Consider the following 24451-nt stretch of genomic DNA (forward strand, 5'->3'; position numbering starts at 1 on the left):
CGGAAGTGGCTCAGAAGACGGAAGTAGAAGATGGAGGCGGCGGTGTTCATCCTCTCTCTGATCGACTGCTGTGCTTTAATTTTCCTGTCAGTGTACTTTGTATCCTTTCACATGGGACGGACATGGCTGCGTTTCCCAAAGCGGGATAAACAGTTAATCGTGCGAATGCTAAATGTGTGTGAATGCATGTGTATCTGATTATGAACTTCAAAGTGGGGACGAGTAGGTCAGTATGTGGACACAGTACTGAGATTGAACTCAGTAAGACATTGATCACAGTTTAGCCAAAGCAAGCTTGATAAAAGTTGTATTTATTTTTAGTAAAAGTAGCTTTGCATGATTAACTGCTTCAATTATTACTGTGGAAACTGCGTAAACGTGAATAGCTCATGTGGGTACTATTTGAAATGATAGTTTGAGGGAGTGGTGGCTCTGTCTTAATGTTGGAGGCTTGTACGCATGTTTATGTGTGTATCTGTATGAGTGAAGCAAACCTGTAGATTAAAATGAGTATTCAGTGTGTCGATCAAAGGGTTTAGGCTATTCATGATGATGCTTTACAAGCGTTATACAGATACAGTAGATTAAAACAGACATATTTCTTTAACTCCTGTTACAGATAATTACTCTCTCAGATCTAGAGTGTGATTACATTAACTCAAGATCTTGCTGTTCCAAATTAAACAAAGTGAGTGTTTGGGTTTTGTTGTATAAATCTTTAAAAATGAGATGTCTGCAAATGTATTGGTTTTGCACTTTGAACCCAATAGATCCTCTTAACAACCTAGTTAATTGTTTACAACTAGTTATTTGTTTAAAGTATTAAAAAAAAGAAATGCAGTCTGGTAGGAATTCCACTTTCTAATTGAAGCCACAATGATTAATTGTCCTGTACACAAACACACATTGAACTTTATTAACTGTATCCTATAGTTTCCTAAAAGCTATATTTATAACTTTCCCTTTATTCATTTTACTTTGTAATGCTGCAAATATTTGGGTGATGCCCCCCTCAAATTGGGTATGTGTCCATACACTATCAAAGACCAGGACCATTGATACAGAAATAGCATTGCTGTGTTCACTGCTCATACACACCCCTCTGTTACCAGTTTAACCATTTATATTTTTGTGTGCAACTAAGATGATGCTGTAACAATTGCTGTGGGGTGCTCTCGGTAATTGGATGATGTTGTTTTTGTTTTGTAACCATACATGTTTGAAGAAGTTAATAGTAACATTTTTGTATCATCTTTCTTTTTTATTGCTGTAACTTCACAGTGGGTTGTTCCAGAATTGGTAGGTCAGGGAATAGCCACAACTCTGATGCTGGTTTCATTGCACTGGTTTGTCTTCCTTCTCAATCTGCCTGTTGCAGCGTGGAACATGTACAGGTAAGTTTGCGGAGATGTATTACTCTCACCACACTGCCCTTTGTGTCTTGAATGAGCCAAACACTTACCAGTTGTAAACAGTGGTAATCAGGAGGGGGTTTGATTCAGGTATTGAGCTTCCTGCATGGTGTGCAAAAACTTGGGGTTCACACTTGAAGAAGAATTTAAAATTGTATGTTAAGAATTGAAAATAGGAAGTACGTCTTTACACAATGAGATGTAAGGGTGTGGAACAAAATACCCAGCCATGTGCTGGCACCCTCCTGTTGATCAGCTACTTTTAACCAATGAGCCAAAAGGGTCATGTGGCATCCTGTCATTGTTGGCTTTTCTTATCTTCAATCTGAGCTTATTTGCATTGCAAATTGGACAGTGAAAGGAGGGGATTTTTATAAGTCGTTCTCTGTAGGATTGCAGAATTCTGTCAAGCTTTTATATTAATCCTAATGAAATGAAATTGCTTTAGTCATCAGTGCATTATTTTCCTTATATGTAATATAATGTGCAAAATGTTATTGTGGGCACTGTAATGGGGGAGGCAAAATCGTTTGCTAATTGATAAACGGGAGTGACTAATACACAGGTTTTATTTTTATTTTGTTATGAAGACTTATAAAGGTTCCTCTGGGGAATATGGGAGTTTTTGACCCAACAGAGATTCACAATCGAGGGCAGCTGAAATCCCACATGAAGGAGGCGATGATCAAACTGGGCTTCCACCTTCTGTGTTTCTTTATTTACTTGTACAGGTGAGTGAGTTCTATTCATTTTTGATGCAGTTTCATTCCAGTATTGTTCATCCTGAGCTTGTTAAATTAATTGTTGCTCCCCCACGGCACTTAAACAACACAACCAGCACAGGTCTTGTGCATGGGTGTCTGGTCGCTGCAACAATATACATAAATCTGTGCAGCACTTGATACAGGGCTGGTATTAATTGCCAAGCTGTCCAGGTTTTTATGTGCTACATTTCATGGTAACCATACAATTAAAAGTGTATTTCTTAAACCATATCTAATTTAGGAATGATTTTGGTAGGAGTTCACTTAGCCATTAATAAGTAATCCAAATAAGGAAGTCCAAATGGTGAAAAATGTTAAAAGTAATAATCAGTGGATACATAGCATTCAAATTATGCCTATATACACATTTTATTTTGTTGAAAGCAATTAGTCCAACATCAGCCAACAAACTACTACAAAGAGCAATACATTGTTCTTGTGCAAACATTTCAATCAGCTATGCAACTATCATCAATGCTGTGGAAATTAATTTATATATGTTGTGGGAATTGTTAATAGTTAGTGTGTTTATCCACTCCCATAAGATAGCCATTAGAACTCTCAGTGCTATAATGAAAAACCATTTAAAAGAATGATTTGTTTAGGCATTTATGTCAAGTGTCCGTAAATGAAAGTAATGTAATTACACTAAAGTCAAAAGAGGATTGAAGCTGCTGGTACTGGCGGCTTTCTAAACCATTACAGCACAGGTTAAAGGGGCTGTAAATGTGCAGGTCATACTCAATAATACATGCAAAGAACAAATTAAAATAATTTAATTGAAGGTGAATTGAACCATTTATAACTTTAAAAAGTGGACTGAAGTAGTTTAATTTACACAACTCCTGTCATTGGCCTTTGAGGTATTCCTGTCCCATCAAAAAAGGAAATTATACCGTCAAGAGAGACAGGATTCCAAGAAACAAACCTGGAATACAGGCAATTATCGGGATATGGAATTTGGCAACAATTAAGCTTGAATCGGTTCTAGAGCATACGTGATAGTGAGACACCTCTGGAGCAAATTTGGATGTAAAAAACAGTCCATGTAAATACCAGGGTTTTAAAAATGCAAACCAACCAGAAGTGTGCTTTGTGATAATATATATTACATTATTCACATTGTGAGTTTTTATGCCATTTGTAAACCCATACTCACACACACTAGTTTTCTGGCAATTCTGATAAAAATCTGAGATGAGAATCTGCAACGCATGCTAGGACTGACATTGATCCACAGATGATTATGATGTAAGTATCTCTCCTGACTAGCAGTCAATCCTGCAGTTGCTTACCTCAGACTCCTTTTCCTCACAGCATGATCCTGGCGTTAATCAACGACTGACGTCTACAGCACCTTTGGACTGAAGCTGCCAAATCATGAACGTCTCCTTTAACTGAGCATTTGTTCTCATTTGTTCTCGATATGTAATCTGCCAGCAGGAATCAAATCAACACCCCAGCATCACATGTGACAATGGAAAATGATACATCAGGCTTCGACACTTAATCTGTGGGAGACACCACTTTGTGTGTGTGTGTGTTACACAGCTTAAGCAAAACCTGGATCAACCTGTAATTTAAACACTTGACTTGTGTTTCTGGTGTTCTGTGCTACGTTATCTATAAGGGGTGATATTTTGTTCTGCCAGGACACTTTTACAACCCAGATTCATTCATTGTGGCATCCATGATACTCTGGTCCTATTTTAGAAGAATTAGCTTATTCCCAAACTCACTCCAGCGATGACCAATCAAATGCCTGTATAACTACAACCAAGATGAGTGACGGTTCTTCTCCATTTGCTGCTGTAAATAACCATAACCATTTAGGCACTGGGAAGCAATAGCTGCTTAACTTTCATTGTAATTGCCAAGTCCTTTAGCCATTGACGACAGTGTTCACAGTGTAAAATCAGGTTTCCCTCTTCTCAACAGACAAATCATATTCCACGAAGAAGCCACTCTTACTTAATGAAGTCTTTCTGCTACTTTCATGGTGTGGTTAGCAGTGTTCTCACACTCCTGGGTAGCCCAAAACTAGTGCTAATCTGGTCTGTGAAACCAGCCCTTTACGCAAGATTAATTGGGATAAAAAACAAAACAAAACTTTTATGTATCATGCATTGTATGAATTCAAAAAAGTTCAGTCAGTTTCAAGTCACTGTTCATTGTACAGAGGTTTAAGAAGTATTCAGACTTTGTAGAGTTAAACTTATTTTTTTTAAAAGCTTTTGAAATGTGCAGTTTCTTAAATAAATTTACTTTCTCCAAATGCCTTTTTTCCTTATTAGTGGTTTAGTGCTTTACAATGTAGCCACACAATTTTTCTAAGTTCTTTGTTAAACAGAAAGGTGGGTTTATTATCACGAAGAGTATGAAGGAAACGTATGCATCGTAAGACTAAATATTTGATGTAGCTCAACAAAAAAGAGGACATATGGGCCCACCTGGAAGTTAAATTGCAAGTGTATTTACAATAGCAGTAGGAGGCAGTGCTGGCTGATGGGGGGGAAAAAACTATCAAATCCCACTGTGAGGGTTCACTGGGATCCTTCAAAAATAATGTATTAAAAATAATTCTAAAACTAAACTTGTCAGATTCTTAGCTGTACTTTTACACCATATTCTTAAAAGAAATATTTCAAGATTATTTCTGCCGGAGTGTAGTTTAAGTTATCTGCACTACATTCTAAAGCTTTATAGTCCTTCTAGGTTGATTGGACTGTAGCAACTATAAAGCTTTAATCAGGAATAATGATCTCCAGGCAGGTGTATTAAAAGTCAATAAATTAACAGGCTTTGGCATCATCCACGGAAACTAAGGGATCGATGGCTCGGTAGATGAAGTGTAACTAAACAAACCAGTGTTTGTTCACATCACCATTCTGCTTGTAACAGTTGCAATCTACACAAATTCTTCTCTATTGTATGTAAATACTGACAATCTGGATTTAATCAATGAGTTATTGGGATGCGAACATCACTCAGGATTATTGTTCTTCATTCTCTTTCTATATATATCTGCAAACGTTACCACCCTTTGAGTAAATAAACCAAAGTAAAAAAAAAAAAAGATAGAGAATATATCTTTGTATTAAAAAGTTGTTTTATTTTTTTAATTCAAACTGGTAACGGCAAACAGCTGCAAACACCAGTTAACCCCTGATATGCCAGCTGTGTTGTAAATAGAACCCTATTCAGGACACTGTTCGTCTTCCCCATTTGACTATCCATGTTTGTTTTTTGTTTGCTTTTAAAACCCTGATTTTTTTCTTTATTTAAAATATGCATACATAACACTTCTCCTACACAACATTACAAAACAGTACAACCACTTTCATAATAACACATTTAAATGCAAAGTAGAGCCCTGCTGACGTCCCACAGAAATGTCCAGAAGACACACAACTGAGATTGGGCAGCTAAAGAACACCAACATTGAAAACTGTTAAAACCTGGCAAAGAAAATAATTGTGCATGTTAAAGGCTTTACAGGGGGGGGTTGATTTTAAGGAAACTATACCAATTAAAACAAGTTGCATTAAGGGTTTAGACCAGCTGTTCCACAACAGCGGTACATTTGAAGAATTTGGTTGTCTTGGTTTTGCTTGGAAACGGTCCGACTAGTTCTGATGTTCACCGCTCTTGAATTGGATCGAGGAACAGACTCCAACATACGCGTCATCGCTGGTCATTCCCAGCATCAAGTGGCGTGAAACCACTTGAGACAAATCGCATGAGGAGCCCACTGAGCCCCCTCTTGAAATGGTTTTGAGATGCACACTTTACCACCCTGAGGCATTCCTGGTATGTTACATCCAAACAGAATAAAATGAATAGACTTCCTTTCTTTCCCCTCCCCAGTCAAGTAATTGTGTTTAAATCAAAAGTACACCCCATTTAATTGGGCTTGATAATGAGCCTTACTCCTTTTACAATTGTTACTTGGGCAAAAGACAAAGAATCAAATTGTTAAATGAGGTGATGATAATGCACCCGTTTCACAATGTTTACAGTTGATGCTTGTTCGGTGAATCAATTATAGTGGGTATAGTAATAATAATAAAAACTAACTGTAGTACTAGTAGTTTATAATAAATACTGAGAATAAGAGGCCCAGTGGCAGGTTATATTTTAATGTGATAATACAGAAAAATAAAATAAATGGGAAATAAAACAAAATAACCCAATATAATGTTAAAAGTAAATAAGTAACAAAAGTTCCATAAAAACAGATAGACAAAAAGTCTTTTGAAACATTTAATATCAGTCCATAGCAAATAGTTATTACATACCAAAAAAAGCTCTAAATGTAACTAGATCCACCACAACGTCATAGAAATCTTGACAGTTTAGTAATCTTAGATGTGTGAGTATAGATGGTATTTTGTCTCTCTCTGCAGCTCGGTTCATGATGGAATAAAACCACTATTTTCTTCCATTCTGTTAAACGTGAAATTGAAGCCTAAGCTAAAGGAACTGCATCACTACTAAACTACAATATGGCGAATAAGAAGAATTTAATTTGGCAAAGCAGGGAACCATGTTTTTCAACCAGAGTTTGCAGCTATGAAGTGTCGGCCCTATCTTCCCAACACAGACAACAAGTGGGTCAAAGTGTGCGAAGGCAACGCTGGATTTTAAACGTAACCACCCCCCAGTCACAGGATGCAGTTGAAATCCTGCAGAATAGTTTTTCCCCTTAAGAACAAGCAGCTTTAAATAAACGCATGTACTGCTTAAGCCATCGTTAAACGTGATTTTGTGCTCTCAGACATTTCCAATCATTTGATTTGACATCTTGAGAAATGCCAGTAATTAATGTAGTACATTTTCCTGCTTTCTTTGTGACTAGACCAAGCATATTAAAATTATATATATATAAAAAAAATGGTGACCAAGACCAAACCCTTGTAAAGAGGAGGAAAAAAAAAAAAAAAAAAAAAAAAAAAAAAAAAATCAAAGGAGCACCTTGTCCAGTGGTGGTCTATTGTCAACCTTTATTTATATAATAAAAAGAAAATCCTAAAACTGCTATTGTGAGCCAACCCATTTTACTCAGGCACAACAGACAGCAAGGTACACAACATTCAGTCATTGTGGCTGGTTATAAAATAAAACCGGTAATCCCCAATTTTGCAACTAAACTAACACACTGACCGGTATTTTATTAACTGAAGTACAAGACTGTCAAACATCTGTGAAATGCTAAGGACGGACCCCTGCCCCCCAGCGGCCATGCAAGGCTGAAGAAAAAAAAAAAAAAAAAAAAAAAAAAAAAAAACTGGCCTAGTCAAGTCCTATGGTCCTAAAACAGCATCACAATATCAACTGGTTACTAAACTGGGAATTGCTGATAATTGGAGGTTAATAGCCTTACATTGCTGCCTCAGAAAATTAAGGAAGGAGTTGCACTTTAAGAAATTATAAGCAAAATGAAATGGTGTTAAATCTACCAAAGCAGCACCGTGACGGCACTGCAAGCAGCTCTTACAGTAACAACACCGCCTGACAGTTTAAAAAACAAGCCACTCGGCAGGGTCACAAGCTCTACTCTTGATGTACCTTTGTTTATAATTAAAATTATATATATATATATATATATATATATATATATATATATATATATATATATATATATATTTTTTTTTAAGAAACTTCACTGGCAGAATGACTACAGACACATGCACAGGACTCTTCCACAAAGTATCGTTTGGCTGAAGAGGACTACCGCCCAAGTCTGAAGGAGACACTGAGAAGAGTGGAAAATGACCAATGGCAAAATACCTTTGGATGCAAAAACAGTAAAACAGAAAACACAAACACACACAATCATACTTTAAAGGCTGTGTTCTCACTAAACAGGACTAAAAAAATTGTCAATATCAGACTTCAATAAAGTACAAGATGTAGGTAAAAATACCCCAAATAACTAGGATCACAATTTAAAACCACATTTCAAAAAGTGTGTGTGTGTTAAATATACACACACGTGCGCGCACACATACACAACACATGCGTGTACTGGTACTGGCACTGGGTTGGCTCAAAATAGATAATAGACTAAAAATATATATTCAATTTGAATAGAGACCCTTACCCATCTCTGCAAAAGCTTTAAACATTTTCAGTGTTACAGCTGGATCTTTTCTATCAAAAGGTCAGTATAGGTCATTTTCAGTTTAATTTTGAAGTGTGGATTCTAATTTTGATGCATTTAAATGGAAGCGCTGTAAGAGATGTATCAATTGAAAACAAAAACAAGACTTTTGTAGGACTTCCATCTGCTCTCATCGCTGCGGTGACCCACAGGGATCGAGTCTCCACACCCATGGTTAGAATAGCTGTAGTTTCAAGCCCTTATTGTCCCAACACTGTGAATGCTGAAGTCTAGGCATATTGCCAAATCAAGGTACACAGCTTTATCAGGTACACTCAGATGGTGATATGCTACAGATACAGATCTACATTGTCCAGATATTATGAGGTGATTCGATGCAAAGGCCTGCTGGAATAATTGCATATTAATCCTATGAATGCTTTAAAAACAATGTAAGGTCTCAAATCCTTTCAAATACCCAGGTCCTAGGTCTGACTACTGCAGGGATAGTGTGTAGTCACAGTGGGGTATTCAGTCAGGACATGTGAAGCAGTATGGGAATGTCTTCAGCACGGAGAGTTTTCTTATGAGGAACATACTTACTGCCAATTAAGATATGTCTGGTTCCCCAGGACATGTTAGCTAAGGTTTTTTTTTTTTTTTTTTTAATCGATTGCTGATTGAAATATCAATACTTTACCTAGACAGGGATTACTTTCACCTATTATTTCAATCACCAAATTAAGTTCACACCTCACATCCTGTTCCATACATAACATGCTAGTCCAAAACAATTTAAATAAAGTCTAAACATGCCAAGTCTACTGATCTAGCAACTGAATTTGTATAGGCATTTTTATTATTGTTTTACAGTTAACAGTGTTTGTAAACATGTGTATTCTTTAAACACAGAAATACAAGCAAAACTGAACAATAGAAGAACACTAGAAGTGCAAGCACCATGTATTTTGTGGGCATCGTGCCCTTAAAGGACTTATGTTGATTCAAAAGGATGGAAGTAATCCAAAATATTGAAGTTTGTTTTTATTTTCAATAAAAATATGTAAAAAATGTCCATTTCCACATTACTCAGAATCCAAAAGTTGATGAAGCGCCTACAAATGACGCGGGTGCTGTATGTGCGTTTAGCCACACGCTTACGTGTGTACAGTAACAGACAAAGGGAACCCCACTATATGCAAAGACAGGTCTCACTTGCCAGAGTTAAAACATATACACTACGTATCAAGAGTTTTGGGAACTGAAATGTATGTGTACATGCTGACTGGGGAAGAGGAAGGAATTGCTTGTTCATTCCTCCACTCCCAGGATCGCCAATACAGTACTTTTGTGCCCCAAAAAAATAACTGACGACTCCTCTGCCCAGGACATTTTAAATCTATCCATCTTTCCCAGTAAAAGGACGACACTGGGCAACCGTTACACTTCTGAGATGACTGGTTCAGCCGTCTCTACCGTAAACTTACCCGCTTATCTGTTCAGCCACAAAAATATATTTGCAAATCATGGTGATTGAGAAAACAACCACCAACAATTCTTAACTTCCCCCCGAGTCAGCAGGTGCATAATCTGTTGCTTTCAAGCTTTAGAGTTGCAGCATATACCGATGAAATGTACTTTATGCATTACGACATTTTAAATGGCCCAGATTGCGAATGAGCTCTGCAAGTCTATCTTTCACATCTGATCCACTGTTGGGATGCAGACGCCATATCCGAAGCTGTGGATCGGGTACTTCCCAGGCATATTCAAGATTCAAGTCTGGGCTTGTAGGCACTAATAAAATAATCTGAATGTTCCTTTTCCAACTTCCAGCACCTTGTTATTTTGGATGTAGTGCAAGTGCATTTTGTTTCCTCCCCTTCCCCCAAAACTGAAGAACACCTACAATAAACAATACATGGAAGTCAGAAAGCATTCACCTGTCTTTATAAATGCCTCAGACCTTGAAAATGAAGCAACAGCATGTATGGGAAGAACCCCGATCAGCAATTTATAACCCACTAATGACAGGACAAGACAAAATCATGAACAAATTATTCCTCACCTAAAGTTCATGGCTCCATGTGCTGCTACCAGAAGTGCCAAATATTGTCCATATTTTGTAATAATGCAGCAGTTTGGCTAATCATGAAAACATATTTTCTTGACTAATTTGGGAAAATATTTATGTATAGTTCCATGTTAAAATATGGTAATAAAACTGATATAAACAAACATAGCCTTGATGGTATGGCATTTAGACTTAAAATAGACAACGATCTCTGAGCTGTGAGATTGTACCCATCATTCTGCACTGGAGATGCATCTGTATTAATATTGAAACAAGCCAATTATTTCAAAGAAACCTTTTTTTAAAAAACAGAAGACATTTTCTACTAAAAAAGAAACATACCTGTTGATATTTGGGCAAATTCTGTATTTTAACATGTAAATTGTTCCAAATACAAAGTGGAAAGAAAGAAAACAAACAAACAATTATTTAAAATAATTCTCTACAAAAATGTAAGCTTTATGTATCTTTTACCCCAGAGTTTACACTGGTCAAGGGCTTTAGAATTACTCGGTGTGAAGAACTTACAGTTGTTAAAATGCACAGTCTTGCATTTCCATAGGCAGGACTATTCTCAAAAGCATCGGCGACTAAATAAGGGTTGAGTACAGAGACCAGTGAGGACTGGAGTAAAGCTGGAATCAAGGTTTCATAGACAGAAATAAGGGATGCAGGTTTCATAATCTACTGATGGGAGATGCAGCCTAGCGTGCATCGTCACCACAAACAAATGTGAAAGTGTCATCGGGAATGGTTTGTACAAACAATCAACCAAAGTGCGGTTAGTGTAATAGTGAGTTTAAGAGGGCAGGTCGGGGGGGCAATACATAAAAGAATAGGGAACTAAAATGCCTGTAGTTTGAGATGGCAGAACTATAGACTTCCTTTGAATTCTTGGGTTTTAAACAGTCTTGAACTGCTAATATTGTACCCTTTGACTACACAAAAAGCTGCAGGATGCCATAAGAAAACGACATGTGAACTACTGTCGAATAGTGTGAGGCATCTCGGAGCCGATCGCTATTTCCAATAGACCACACTAACTCTCCCAGAGACTGCAGCAGCAAAGCAGCCTTGTCCAAAGTTTGAAGCAACAACTCAGCACTGTTGAAGATATTCAAATTTTCCCTGCAAAACCTATCCTGTTGTAGACTCCATGTATTTAAAGCACTATTGATAGTGAAGTGTTAATGAGAAAGGTCAGATGTGAGAGATGATGCAGATTTGTTTTTACAGAACTGTGGCGACGATCACATTGACTACAGTACAGCCACATTCCTTTGGATCCGCTCACGTTACTCCATGCAAAAAGTATTATTGGTGTCTCTGGGTAATTAAGGATGATACTAAGCATACTCTCAGCAGATATTTATTTCCCAGGATATTGACCTTTAAGATCTGCAGGAAAACCATGAACCGTGCTGTAGAGATACTAAACCAAATGGGGCTAGGAGTCTCAGGGGACTTATAAAATGAAAACAAAAAAGGATAAAAGAGATCTCCTATTAAGTGTATATATTTTTTTTTTCCAGACTAAAGCACTCCAATTTCACTAATCAAGCCCTCTAAACTGTTAAATAAAAAAAAATATATAAATCCAAACAAGCATTTAAACTCCATTACGTAGAAGAACGACAAGAAAGAGAAAGTTGCCAGACCAAAATTGGCAAGGAAAAAAAAAAAAGAAAAAAGGTGAGTCCAACGGATAGTCTCAATGTATCACAGTTCTTCACAAACCAATGGGGATATTTCAACAAGGCGTCCGACTGCTCTAACGACGTGCTTCTTCTTTGTAACTATGAAGCAAGATGGTAGGATTATTGGCTCCTTATTCGAGTGCCATAGATTGTTCAGTTGTTTTTTTTCTCTGGTTTCTTTAAATGAAGATCATTTCTGTCCAGTAATCGATCGAGAATTTGTTACACCAACTCCAGAGCCATTTAAAATGCAACTAATTTATTTTTTAGGTTTTATTTTTTTCTCTTTCCTTCTTCTTTTTTATAATTTTTTTGTATTTTTATTTTTTAGAGAAGTCGTCCACTCCAAAGTCACCATCAACTATCCATGCTACTGCAATCCTCTGTGAGGGAAAAGACAACGAAACAGGTTAGGAATATGGAAGCTCACCCCTCTCACAATGTCTGTTTAAAAGGAGACTGTCAGTTGGGTGTCAGGCTGTGCTGTAGAATCTGCTCATTACCTTAATCTGAATTAGCTTTTTTACATTTTAATTTTCACTCATGGAATCAATTTAACAAGCCCCTGCACATTTAGCTGTGCTTCTAAAAGTAAAATTATATTCTGTGTTCACCTACCAAGAGTCACTAACTGCCTTAGCCCAACTGACAGTCTTTTAAAATCATAACTGATGATGAAGAAAATAGAAAATTGTGTTATACAGAACAGTGATTGTTTACCCAGGAAGCTTTTTTTTTTAATCCAAAGTAAATATGACCTGTATTATCACATCGGCATTTATGGTTTGAAAAATCTGTTATTTTGCACAAAAAAACTTTGCATAATAACCAACAGACCCTACCACCTCCAAGAGACAAGTAAGACGACAGCATGATAGCAAGTATTCTTCTGAAACCAAAAGTTAAACCCATTAGAAGAGGAGTGAAAACCTAAGAAGAAATACAAACTTTCGTGTAAAACGATCAGTGTCAGAAATTGCTGAAAGGTTAAAATACTAACCGACTCCATCCAAAGAAATCTGATAAATTCTGGAGGCATCTTCAAAGAAAAGGTGGGACAGAAACCATTTGAATTGAGTGACATGACAACGGGAACAGCATCAGCCAATATGATTGGCAAATGGTATCTTCCAAGTGAATATGTAAATGACACAAGGGGAAGTCAGGTATTTAATTGTGTGTAATATTACCAGCAATGTGAGCATCTCTACAGCTTAGTATTAGTTAATACTGCTTTGACCAGCAGTGTTTAATTGAATAAAAACAAGTATAAATGCCATTTTAAAACGGCATTCCATAAATGTCCTTAGACAATAAAAGTATAAAAAAGCCCTTTGGTTTGTGAAATATGAGATATAGAAATCTTATTTGAGTCATTGCTGTAATAGTCATATTCTCTTATCAGATTAACCACTGAGAACTTGACTATGTACAGAGCTACTGTGGTGAGCAAAGGTGAAAGACTGACACTGGGTACATAATTCTTCTAAAGGCAAGTCCCTGCTGCCTAGTCTACAGTCTATGAGATCCTGCATCTTTACTTTCACAAATAAGAAAGTGACCAATCTGTTGATTAAACGGAATCTGTTATAATGACTCCCATGTTGAGTGACAGAGTGAAGCTACAGCAGGCAAAATTAATCTAATGTAAATTTACACATAATCCCATTGAAAATAAGACTGAGAGGAAATCAGAAGTGTATTATATGCATCTATTTGGTTTAGTCTTCCAATGAGCATGGAATGAGGAAAGCCTATTGCAAGCGCCTCCTCATTAGTTTACCCTCTCAAAGTAGTAGCTACACCCCTAACAAATCACAACTGTTTTAGTCTAACACAAATCAAATGCAAATTGCACAGGGTACCAAACACAAAAGATCCAGCAACACCAACAGTGGACATTTTAGCACAGGGTGGTAACAGGTTACATTCCTGGGGAACTGGGCTGAAATGTGTGCCTGGAGAGTAATATAAAGTACAAAACCACACAAAAGGTTTAGAGCTTCAAAATGATAGAGACTAAACCTGTCTTTTTGAGGGCGAGTAAAAATGTAACTGACAAAGAAGAAGAAAGATTGAAAAGGTTAATTTACCATGGATACCTTCAAAATCCTGGGTGTCTACAAAAGGTGCTGGTCCCCATATCCTAACGGTGCCGTCGTCCGATGCGCTGGCCATCATGCCAGGGACCTGCGGGTTCCAGCTGACACAGTTCACTGTGCGTGTGTGTCCCATCAGCTCTGCTATTGGCAGCTCACTACGTTTGTGCCAGATATAAACTTTATGGTCTATCGAAAAACAGCAAGGAATATCGGTTTACATTTATATAAAACACCATTGTTTCTTTAATACAAATAGTTTGGTATAACACCCAACTTTTTTTTTTTCCCCCCCCCCCATTTAACCCGAATCACTTCCCAAACTTCTGCAATGACAGAATCAAAAATCAATGTCAAATCCCATAAAATAATAAAATATAATACAAATCATATTGTCATCCAGACACCCCTTCCTTCCTCAGGGTCAACATTAAAAGTAAACATACACATCAAATAAATCTTACCTTCGCTACCACTAGCGATGAAGTCTTCATTGTGGCCTCCAAAACATGAGTGGATTGTGTAAAATCCTTGTGTGACCCCTTGATACTTCCTCACTAAAACTCGGTCCTGCAAGTCCCATAAATGAACTCCCTAGAGGGGTGAAATGGAGGTGTATTTATTATTTCAGTACCATGTAATAAAGCACATTTTACATTTTTTCCCCCTTGTTTTATTGGTCAAAGTACAGTACACATAGCTGAGCAGAAGCATCAACTGCAGTTACACATAACCCAAATATATCCTCTGAAGACTAGAAAATGGTTGAGATCTGGCTGCTTTAAGCCAAGGTTTATCTGCAGCCTGGCAATGAAAGTTACAAAGCACACCAATATAACAATCAGATTATACTTAACAAGCTTCAGTACAAGACTGTCTCCTGAGTGAGGTTCAAATTTCACTGATTAACTTGCTTATCTATCAAGTTTAGTGTGGATTAGGAATGTAACTGTTTCAAGGAACACCTTGGTTGGAAAAGCAGACAGTTGTAATTTTAGCTACAAGTTGTAGCTATATTTTCTAAATATGCACTGAAAGTTTAATTAACATCGGTTGATTATAAGATATGAAAAAAGTTAAAAAATAAAAATAAAAAAAAGACTGCTGTACCCGGAAGAGCGAGAGTGCGTGACGTCACACCAGGTATTTCACTGATTGAAACCACTGGCGATCAATGTGGATGACTGTGAAAGCGCCGTTACTGGGTCCGTGGGTCGGATTTTTCACGTGAAAGTGTTGTGGATGACAATTCACCCTCACAGTCCCCGACATCAGATACAGAAGAGCAGGATGATTCATATACTTAATCGTATTTGATTAATATGCAGTGGAGCGCTGTTGTAATCCTGGTGCACTTTTGAGACAGACTCCTTAACTGAGAAAAATTAACCTGATAATGAGCTCCTACACCTTCGCTCAAATTAATAATAGTGCTTAATTATCATGCATGGCAAATAATGGTATAATTATAATAATGTATATAATATTTACAATATACTTTTTATGGATTTCATTATTATCATAATAACATTTAATTTGCTCATATGCACTAATAAATTAAAGTAGTTTAGTTTCTGTTTGTTAAACTGTAATAAAAATTGCCATAACGTGCAACAGTAACATTGCTCGGCTGTTCAGAGGCTGGATGTTGAACTGATCATCAGAATGACTTGTTTGTTGAAAAGTCAGTCATACAGCAAACCGGATTAATTTTAGCGAAAGTGTAGGGATAATTAACATGTTCATTTATTTAAAATTTAGCAGCTAATTTAGAACCCTGTCCTGTCTCAATGTCCCAAGATTGCAGGGCCAGGTGGCAGCACAGAGCATTGCATCACAGAAGATGCATCTCCCAGCTCAGGATTCTGCACAAAATAGCTCCTCTCGTTTCTTCACTACATTTTTTTTTTTTTTAAGGCTTTAAGAATCCAGAGACGCTGCTGTGTTCCTGGATGCAACCATATATGATGCACCTATTTACCATGATATCTGTCCCCCAGGTGCGTTATGATGTTTGGTAACGGGTTTTTGTTAGCACTAATAAAGTAAAACAGCCTGAGAGACGGCGAGCAATACCTGGTGCGACATCACGCATTAGCCGCAGATTCGAGTGAGCTGGACTTTTCAGAGGGGTCAACCTTCAGATGTATTTTTTTAGACTGAGCATTAAAACCTACACAAAAAAATTCCCAGACAGTTGTTTTGACCTACCAGCTGTACTTTAAAAGTGGATTCTGAAAAAAATGATATCCCACCTTTAATACATGTATGTGTGTTTATCAAACATTTAATACATTAAAAATTAAATTGCTAATAATATTAGCAATACACCATAATACCGTATTATTTTTTTTGATGGTTATCGTACTGTGAAAATCTCATAGTTACACCCCTAGTGTGGATGCAAAATTATTTTACTTTAAACCCATTTAAATCCCTTAGCCTGGTTATAATCTGCTAAGGTTGAGTAGGTGTGTATATAATGGTTACAAATGTAACATCTTACCTGAGTTGCTACATTTAACAAAGCTAATCTTCCATTCTTTGAAACTGTGAAAGACATTATTGGATGATCCTCTTGTACTCTGAAAGAAACCATTGCACAGGTCAAATTAAAACAATGATATGCAAACCCGATACAGAGGAATAAGGATGATTCGTTTCTTATAATGAAAACTGCAAGGGAAAAACAAAAGTTTCACTATTACAATTTTCGGACTGATCACAAACAGGACAAACAAATGTCTTCATATTTGAGACACTAGATAAAATTTAAGTCAACAAGACCACACATGCTACACATAAGCATAAAAGGATCTAAAGCATGCCTCCGCTTGCAGGAGCAGTTGAAAACAGGCCTATATCCAATGACAAGAGAATTGCACCCATACCAAGTTATATCAGACAACAATTGACTGAAGTGCAGAGTAAATCTCAAATGCACATTCCTTACACATAAATCAGTGAAGACATTGAAATTTGGCATAATAGACAATCCAGATTTGCAGAGACAAGTTGTCTATGGGTTAATTTAAAGACTGATAATATCAGACATTGCACTTGGCATTTTCCAAAACACACACTAAAAGACGTTTTTTCTGACATACATGGCACTGAGCTTTTTGTAAGGATCTGAACAACGTGAAGCCATCCCTTTTGTGGGGGAGGGGGGGGGGGAACGTCGATACAATGACGCATCCAAATTTTACAAATCTGTGAGGGGAACTTACATGTTCCTATCGGTAAGGTCCTCAAAATTGTAGCCCCGTATTCTCTGGTGTGTGTCTGAGGCCAGAACAGTCTTCCCGTCACTCAGACACCACAGACACTGCACTCTCACACCCTCCCAGGAGTCCAGCAGGTTGCCGTCTAAATCCTGCATGGCAAAGTACAGGCAACAGTGCTTTACTCCTTAATCCTCTTACCTACGTTCAGAGCAAAGTAACAATGGCAGCCAGAATCTTAGTTTAATAATAATAAAAACGTAACTTCTAGCAGTACACAAAATTACACAAATAGATGCTCTCTCTTCGCAAATTGCAAACACAATGTTGTGTAAATATGATCCACATTGATGTTTTGCAAAAAAAAAAATTCACTGCTCTGAAGAGTGTAATTTGAGGACCTGTGAAAATTATAAGATGCACAAAAGTGTTGTCACTTATTTCCTAATGTAATACTTCTAGTTTAATGGACTGTGGGGACAGAGGCCCATGATGATTTGGATAAACACCTTTTATTATAAGTAAGAAATAAAAATGGATTACAGACAAACTTGGGCAATGCTACGTTTTAATTAGGGATACAGATGAAGCCAGAACTAGTCTTACGCTTACATTTAGAGGTATTGTTTGGTGCAATTGAGCAAATCTGTACTGTAAAATTAGGTTTCTAATTAGGGTTACATTTTGATCCACATTTTGGCTGGGCTACACTCCCCAGTAAACCCATACATTCACTATGATTAGGATAGTGTTTCTATTAAGTTCTCTCAAATGTGTGTAGATTTGTGTGGGCCTAACTTCAACTGTTAGTGTTGGGATTCAGGGTGGTTTTAAGGGATTAAAATGGTGAAGGTAATCTGTTGATGTGGTACAATGGTGTACAGTATCAAGTCTTTGTTCAGCCCTGCAATGCTAGGCTACATCACAGTTCAGGAGATACAGGCCAATGAATACAAATTAGAACATTGACATAATTAGATGATAAAGAAGTTGAAAATAAAATTGAGAAGAAATTGCTATACAGATCCTCAGTTCTGCTACAGAACATGTGTATGGAATGCACAACACCTTTTAATATTCAGTGTCTCTCGGGCATTAAAAATGTTCAGTGGGGTGGAAAATTTCCCCTACCTGTGATGGGATTCAGAGTTAATGCTTCAATCAGCCAGCTCTAAAAAGGTACCAGAAGACTTACACACTGATAAAACTGTCCTCTCTGTCCTCCTGTGACAAAACGTTTTCCATCTGGGTTCCAGGCCACACTTGTTAAGCTGTCTTCATGAGACTGACTCATTTTCGTCCTCAGTTCCCCAGTCTAAAAAAAAATATATACCAAAAGATAAAATTTCCTTGAGCCACTGTCTCCATAACATCATATAGTGTAATAAATGTCCAACACATTTCTAAAATAGTTTTTCTGTTGTTGTTGTTGTTGTGTAACCAGGAGTGTTTTGATCTTCATATAAATGTTAGGTGATTTCTACCCCCACAAAGCATATGCAATAGGAAATACTATACACTCACCTAAAGGATTATTAGGAACACCATACTAATACTGTGTTTGACCCCCTTTCGCCTTCAGAACTGCCTTAATTCTACGTGGCATTGATTCAACAAGGTGCTGAAAGCATTCTTTAGAAATGTTGGCCCATATTGATAGGATAGCATCTTGCAGTTGATGGAGATTTGTGGGATGCACATCCAGGGCACAAAGCTCCCGTTCCACCACATCCCAAAGATGCTCTATTGGGTTGAGATCTGGTGACTGTGGGGGCCAGTTTAGTACAGTGAACTCATTGTCATGTTCAAGAAACCAATTTGAAATGATTCGACCTTTGTGACATGGTGCATTATCCTGCTGGAAGTAGCCATCAGAGGATGGGTACATGGTGGTCATAAAGGGATGGACATGGTCAGAAACAATGCTCAGGTAGGCCGTGGCATTTAAGCGATGCCCAATTGGCACTAAGGGGCCTAAAGTGTGCCAAGAAAACATCCCCCACACCATTACACCACCACCACCACCAGCCTGCACAGTGGTAACAAGGCATGATGGATCCATGTTCTCATTCTGTTTACGCCAAATTCTGACTCTACCATCTGAATGTCTCAACAGAAATCGAGACTCATCAGACCAGGCAACATTTTTCCAGTCTTCAACTGTCCAATTTTGGTGAGCTTGTGCAAATTGTAGCCTCTTTTTCCTATTTGTAGTGGAGATGAGTGGTACCCGGTGGGGTCTTCTGCTGTTGTAGCCCATCCGCCTCAAGGTTGTACGTGTTGTGGCTTCACAAATGCTTTGCTGCATACCTCGGTTGTAACGAGTGGTTATTTCAGTCAAAGTTGCTCTTCTATCAGCTTGAATCAGTCGGCCCATTCTCCTCTGACCTCTAGCATCAACAAGGCATTTTCGCCCACAGGACTGCCGCATACTGGATGTTTTTCCCTTTTCACACCATTCTTTGTAAACCCTAGAAATGGTTGTGCGTGAAAATCCCAGTAACTGAGCAGATTGTGAAATACTCAGACCGGCCCGTCTGGCACCAACAACCATGCCACGCTCAAAATTGCTTAAATCACCTTTCTTTCCCATTCAGACATTCAGTTTGGAGTTCAGGAGATTGTCTTGACCAGGACCACACCCCTAAATGCATTGAAGCAACTGCCATGTGATTGGTTGGTTAGATAATTGCATTAATGAGAAATTGAACAGGTGTTCCTAATAATCCTTTAGGTGAGTGTATATTCATCACATTAATGCTCTCAATGTATTACAATACATACAAAGAATGGATCATAGAAGTCTCTAAAACCCAGCACAAGTTCTAATGCAATGGGGTTTCCAGTACCAGGCAGCACAGCCTTGGTCACACTAGGAGAAAAGCATTACCTGTACATTCCAGAGCCACAGTTCTGAACAGTCATCAGGGCCGCAGGCTATAAGGTAATTGTCATCTGGACTCCAGGCCAGGTAGGAAACACCGTAAGCATGCCCTTCTAATGTCTTTAGCAGCTTTAATTGATGTGTATCCTTAAAAAAAAAAAAAATAAAATAAAAATAAATATTGTTCCACACAATAACACCATACTAGGGCAACACTGTAGAGTAGTGGTTAGAGACCTGGTAATATTTACACTGAATGCGTTCAAAAAACAGAGCAGTTACAGATTGACTGTATAAGCCTTTAACTAATAGCAAATCACATGCAAAGCTTTTAGGTTTTAAGATGACGAGCAGAGCCACAAGATAAACAGTTTCCAGCACCAATCAACAAGGGATCCGTTCTAAATGTTCAGTGACAGGGTTGCCCACTAAAGTGAATCAACACTGAGGTGGGGGGGAGCCTGTATTAGCGGACCATCTGAAATATTGTTTCAAATGGCTGGAAAGAAGGGAAGATTGACTCATAAATCAGGCTTAGCACAAACACGCATCACATTTTAATTTCTATTCCACACAGGGCCCTGTGTTCCCTGAGGATCTTGCCGCGGAGTCTATCCTTTCATTTCAGGCTACCTGAACTTGGAAAGGAATGCTCTCTTTACTGTCACAAAGCATGAGTGGAATTAAAAGGAAAAATCCACTTACTGTGTCTACCTGCCATATAATAACAGTGGTGTCTTTTGATCCTGTGGCCAGTTTAGTGCCATCATTGGAGAATTTGCAGAACCAGACTTCATTGCAGTGTTCAGTTAAGATCTGCTGGGTGTAACAAGGGAACTGTTTCCTGGAAAAGGGAGAGAAAAGGAAGTCAGACGTGGAGCTGCAGTGCTGGTATCATCCAAGAACAAAACAAAGCAACTCCTGCACAGCACGGGTCTAGAAAAGATTCAACTAACCTGATGGATCTCTTTGAACAGGAAATGGATTCCAGTACAGCTTACATGTGATATATATGATATGATATATACAGTGCCTATAGAAAGTAGTTTAAAAAAATATATATCTAAGGCCTTGAATATCCATTGGAACACAGTCAAGATGATTATTAACAAGTGGCAGGTGTGCGGCACAACTAAGACCCTGCCTAGATCAGGTCGACCCTCTGAACTGGATGACAGAGCAAGAAGGAGACTGATCAGAGAGCCTACCAAGAGGCCAATGCCAAATTTGGCCAAGACTGGTAAAAATGTGCATGCGACAGCAATATCCCAAGAACTTTTCAAAACATGAATCCCAGTTGAAGTCTGCCAAAAAACTCACTCAAGGAGATTCTGAAAACAAGTGGCAGAAGTTTTGTCCGACGAAACTAAAATGGAACAGTTTTGCCTAAATGAGATGTGCTATGTGTGGGGCAAACCCAACAGCGCATCACCCATAGAACACCATTCATTCTGTGATGCATGGTGGGGCAGCATTATGTTATGGGGATGTTTCTCATCGGCAGGGACTGGGGCACTTGTCAGGGTGGAAGGGAAAACAAATGGAGCAAAATATAGGAAAGTCCTTGAGGTAAAACATCTGCCCTCTAAAATAAAACTAAAACTGGGACAAAAGCAGGACTTTGGAGAGCAAAGCGGAGCAGCAGGTTGTTGCCCAGAGCTGGAGCATGAAAATTTTTGCCTGATACAACTTTTTCAGAAAATGTTTTTTTCAGGCAACGTTTGCCTGCATTTTTCCTGCTGCACCCTCATTCACACTGGGTGCTGGAAATCGCAGGATGTTCCCATTCACACAAAACAGAGACTGCACTCAAGAGTGCTGTAGCCATGGGAACGAGACATTACAGAAGCAAGTGGATTTGAGAGAGGAGACACGGACCGATATTCTGGACAAGGTTTGTAAAAGTTTGATCATTTCCCCGTTTTGACAGTTTCCTTTCTATTGTGTTTACTGGGCTATTGGTTCTAAGCAGGGAGCCTGTTCGGATACGTCAATCTAGGGTGTTTTTGCTCTATGACCAAGTCATCAAGCTGTATAGTTTGTTTTTGCTATGTGGTCAATGGACCCAGCAGTCACAGATCATTTGAACCAGTGAACCCAGTATGAGACTTGGCTCTGGGTTGATGGTCGCGCAACAAGAGGCATTGTGTGGGTCTTGACATATACTGCAGCAGAGTTAAATCAACTAAAATAAAATGATAAAAAAAAAACTAGGGATGCACCGATAAGAAAATTATTGGCCGATACCGATAGCTGATGTTCATATAACATAAATCGACCAATGCCGATACCGGCGTTTTGACATTTCTGTAACTTTCTACCCTGTCATAAATTAAATTCGGTTGAGGCTTCTAATTTCAGCTCATTTTAAATCATACAAGTTATTTTTCCATATATTTTAATAAGAAAAGACTCCCATTCAGACATAGGATAAAAGGCCACCAATTTGACATACGATGTGTTTTTAGAAATGAAAGGTACACAAGGGGAAACCCGTCTACAAAGCCGATACATTTCTTTCCTGCAATGGAGCTAGTCTATTTTACCTCGGATTTGTATGAATGGGGTACAAGCGTTGGTGGCATTTGTAATTAATAATGTGGCAATTGTTTCAATAAGAACACATTATGTGTATTTTCTTTACAGATTAGTGTATTTAATAACCTACAATATAGGCTAACGCAGTAGGCTAATTAAATATGCACGTAAGTGCACATTTTATTCAAATTCTTCTGAAGATTATTATTCACTACTATAGTAGCAGGTCTCATGTATTATGCATGTTATCTGAAATGAGCGGGGAAGGAACATATATTTCAGACAGACGAGTTCAGAACAGTTTATTACAGTAAGTTGCCAAAAGAATGAATTTTAAAACATTTACTTTTAAATATCCATTTATTAACACCGTCTGTATTTTAAAGATTAGAAAACGTCAATGGAAGAACTGCATTTCATTTTAAAAACAAAGACCGAAAACAACACTACGAGCAATAGAGCCTGATGTGGGAGGACTTTTGTGTCTATATTTTTCTTTATGCTTTACATGATTGGAGACAGTGTAATAAATACACTTTTCTGTTAAGAGATATTAAGAACAGCTAAATGTGCATAGACAACATTATATTCAAACAAGCATTGCATTACAATAAAAAAACGTTTCCATGTGCAACAATACAATAAATATTTGCTATTTATTATTATTATTGTAACTAGTTAACTAAAGTGTGTACGTCTCAGTCTATGGCGTTTATGGACTTATGGACGCATTTATTAAACCAGTTCTTAATGTTTTAGAGAGAAACCCAGATCTGCTGTATTTATTTATTTATTTATTCATTCATTCATTCATTTAACTTGTAAATGGACACATGTTAACTAAATCTTGTTCACCTTCATACTGATTGTCTCTGCGGGGCTGTTACACAACAGACCTGCACATCATTCACAAAAATAAAATCGGCTGCTACCTTCAGTTTATTTATAACTAGTCACGGGACTGTAATGGGGTGCTGTGAAATCCAAGTTTTTAATACACTCGGATATTATCTGTAAGCAGTAAACATTTAATCGTTTCTGTATGTGGATTTCACTCCATGCTGCTAATAAAACTGTAATTTCTTTGTGATCGCACATGGCATTTGAGATTATATCTTCTGACATCATGTAGCTGATCTCTTCCCTGTCTGTCTGCAAGTCCAGCTCACATCTCACTTCTCAAAGAGAAGCATTTCCTCAGTGGGGTGACGAACGCTTACGGCCACGTCTGGCAGCAGATAATTAACTGGCCACAAAACCTGGACGCGTCCGGACGCATAAGCCAGTGGAAACGGGGCATAAGTGTGAAAGCTCTCACCTTGTATATAACAAAGCAGCCTGGCACTATATTATCTGTCACTGACACGTAACTGGAGAAAAAAAACATTAGCCTATTATAAAAATTAGGTAAGCATGATGCCTTTTCAGACACCACAATCGGTCGCTTTTTTATCTGATTATTACATTTTTTGCCTATAATTGGCCAATACCGATTGTTGGTTGATTAATCAGTGCATCCCTAAAAAAAACTGACACATACACAATCTAATGTTATATCTACCAAAAGTCTGTGTGTGTGCAGATCTGTGATTGATTACCCAAAACAACTTTTTATTTTTCAAAGTTTGACATTACTGCCTTAAAATCAAATTAAAT

At 37.8% G+C, this 24451-nt stretch overlaps 2 protein-coding genes across 6 annotated transcripts in view; one reads left to right on the forward strand and one right to left on the reverse strand.

The window, feature by feature from the left end:
- On the forward strand, positions 1–4451 carry cnih4 (cornichon family member 4). Its single transcript, XM_066695423.1, has 5 exons — positions 1–99; positions 620–688; positions 1282–1394; positions 2003–2143; positions 3494–4451. Exons 1-5 carry the CDS (start codon positions 31–33, stop codon positions 3519–3521), a joined length of 420 nt encoding a protein of 139 aa, XP_066551520.1. The 5' UTR covers positions 1–30; the 3' UTR covers positions 3522–4451.
- Positions 4452–9116: 4665 nt separating this feature from the next.
- Positions 9117–24451, reverse strand: part of wdr26a (WD repeat domain 26a) — a 32869-nt gene continuing 17534 nt past the window's right edge. For 2 of the 5 annotated variants that reach the window (XM_066695225.1, XM_066695143.1), the window contains exons 7-15: positions 20963–21101; positions 20264–20404; positions 18569–18688; positions 17380–17525; positions 16656–16734; positions 14614–14743; positions 14144–14338; positions 13051–13089; positions 9117–12433 (exon numbers count right to left, since the gene is read on the reverse strand). In XM_066695225.1, coding sequence (XP_066551322.1) covers positions 12408–12433; positions 13051–13089; positions 14144–14338; positions 14614–14743; positions 16656–16734; positions 17380–17525; positions 18569–18688; positions 20264–20404; positions 20963–21101 — 1015 coding nt within the window. In that variant the 3' untranslated portion in view covers positions 9117–12407. The remainder of the gene's footprint in view (positions 12434–13050; positions 13090–14143; positions 14339–14613; positions 14744–16655; positions 16735–17379; positions 17526–18568; positions 18689–20263; positions 20405–20962; positions 21102–24451) is intronic. The other 3 variants (XM_066695091.1, XM_066695308.1, XM_066695092.1) reach the window with 3 other exon arrangements.

Source organism: Amia ocellicauda, chromosome 1 (assembly GCF_036373705.1).
Source record: "Amia ocellicauda isolate fAmiCal2 chromosome 1, fAmiCal2.hap1, whole genome shotgun sequence".
Taxonomy (NCBI): Eukaryota; Metazoa; Chordata; class Actinopteri; order Amiiformes; family Amiidae; genus Amia; species Amia ocellicauda.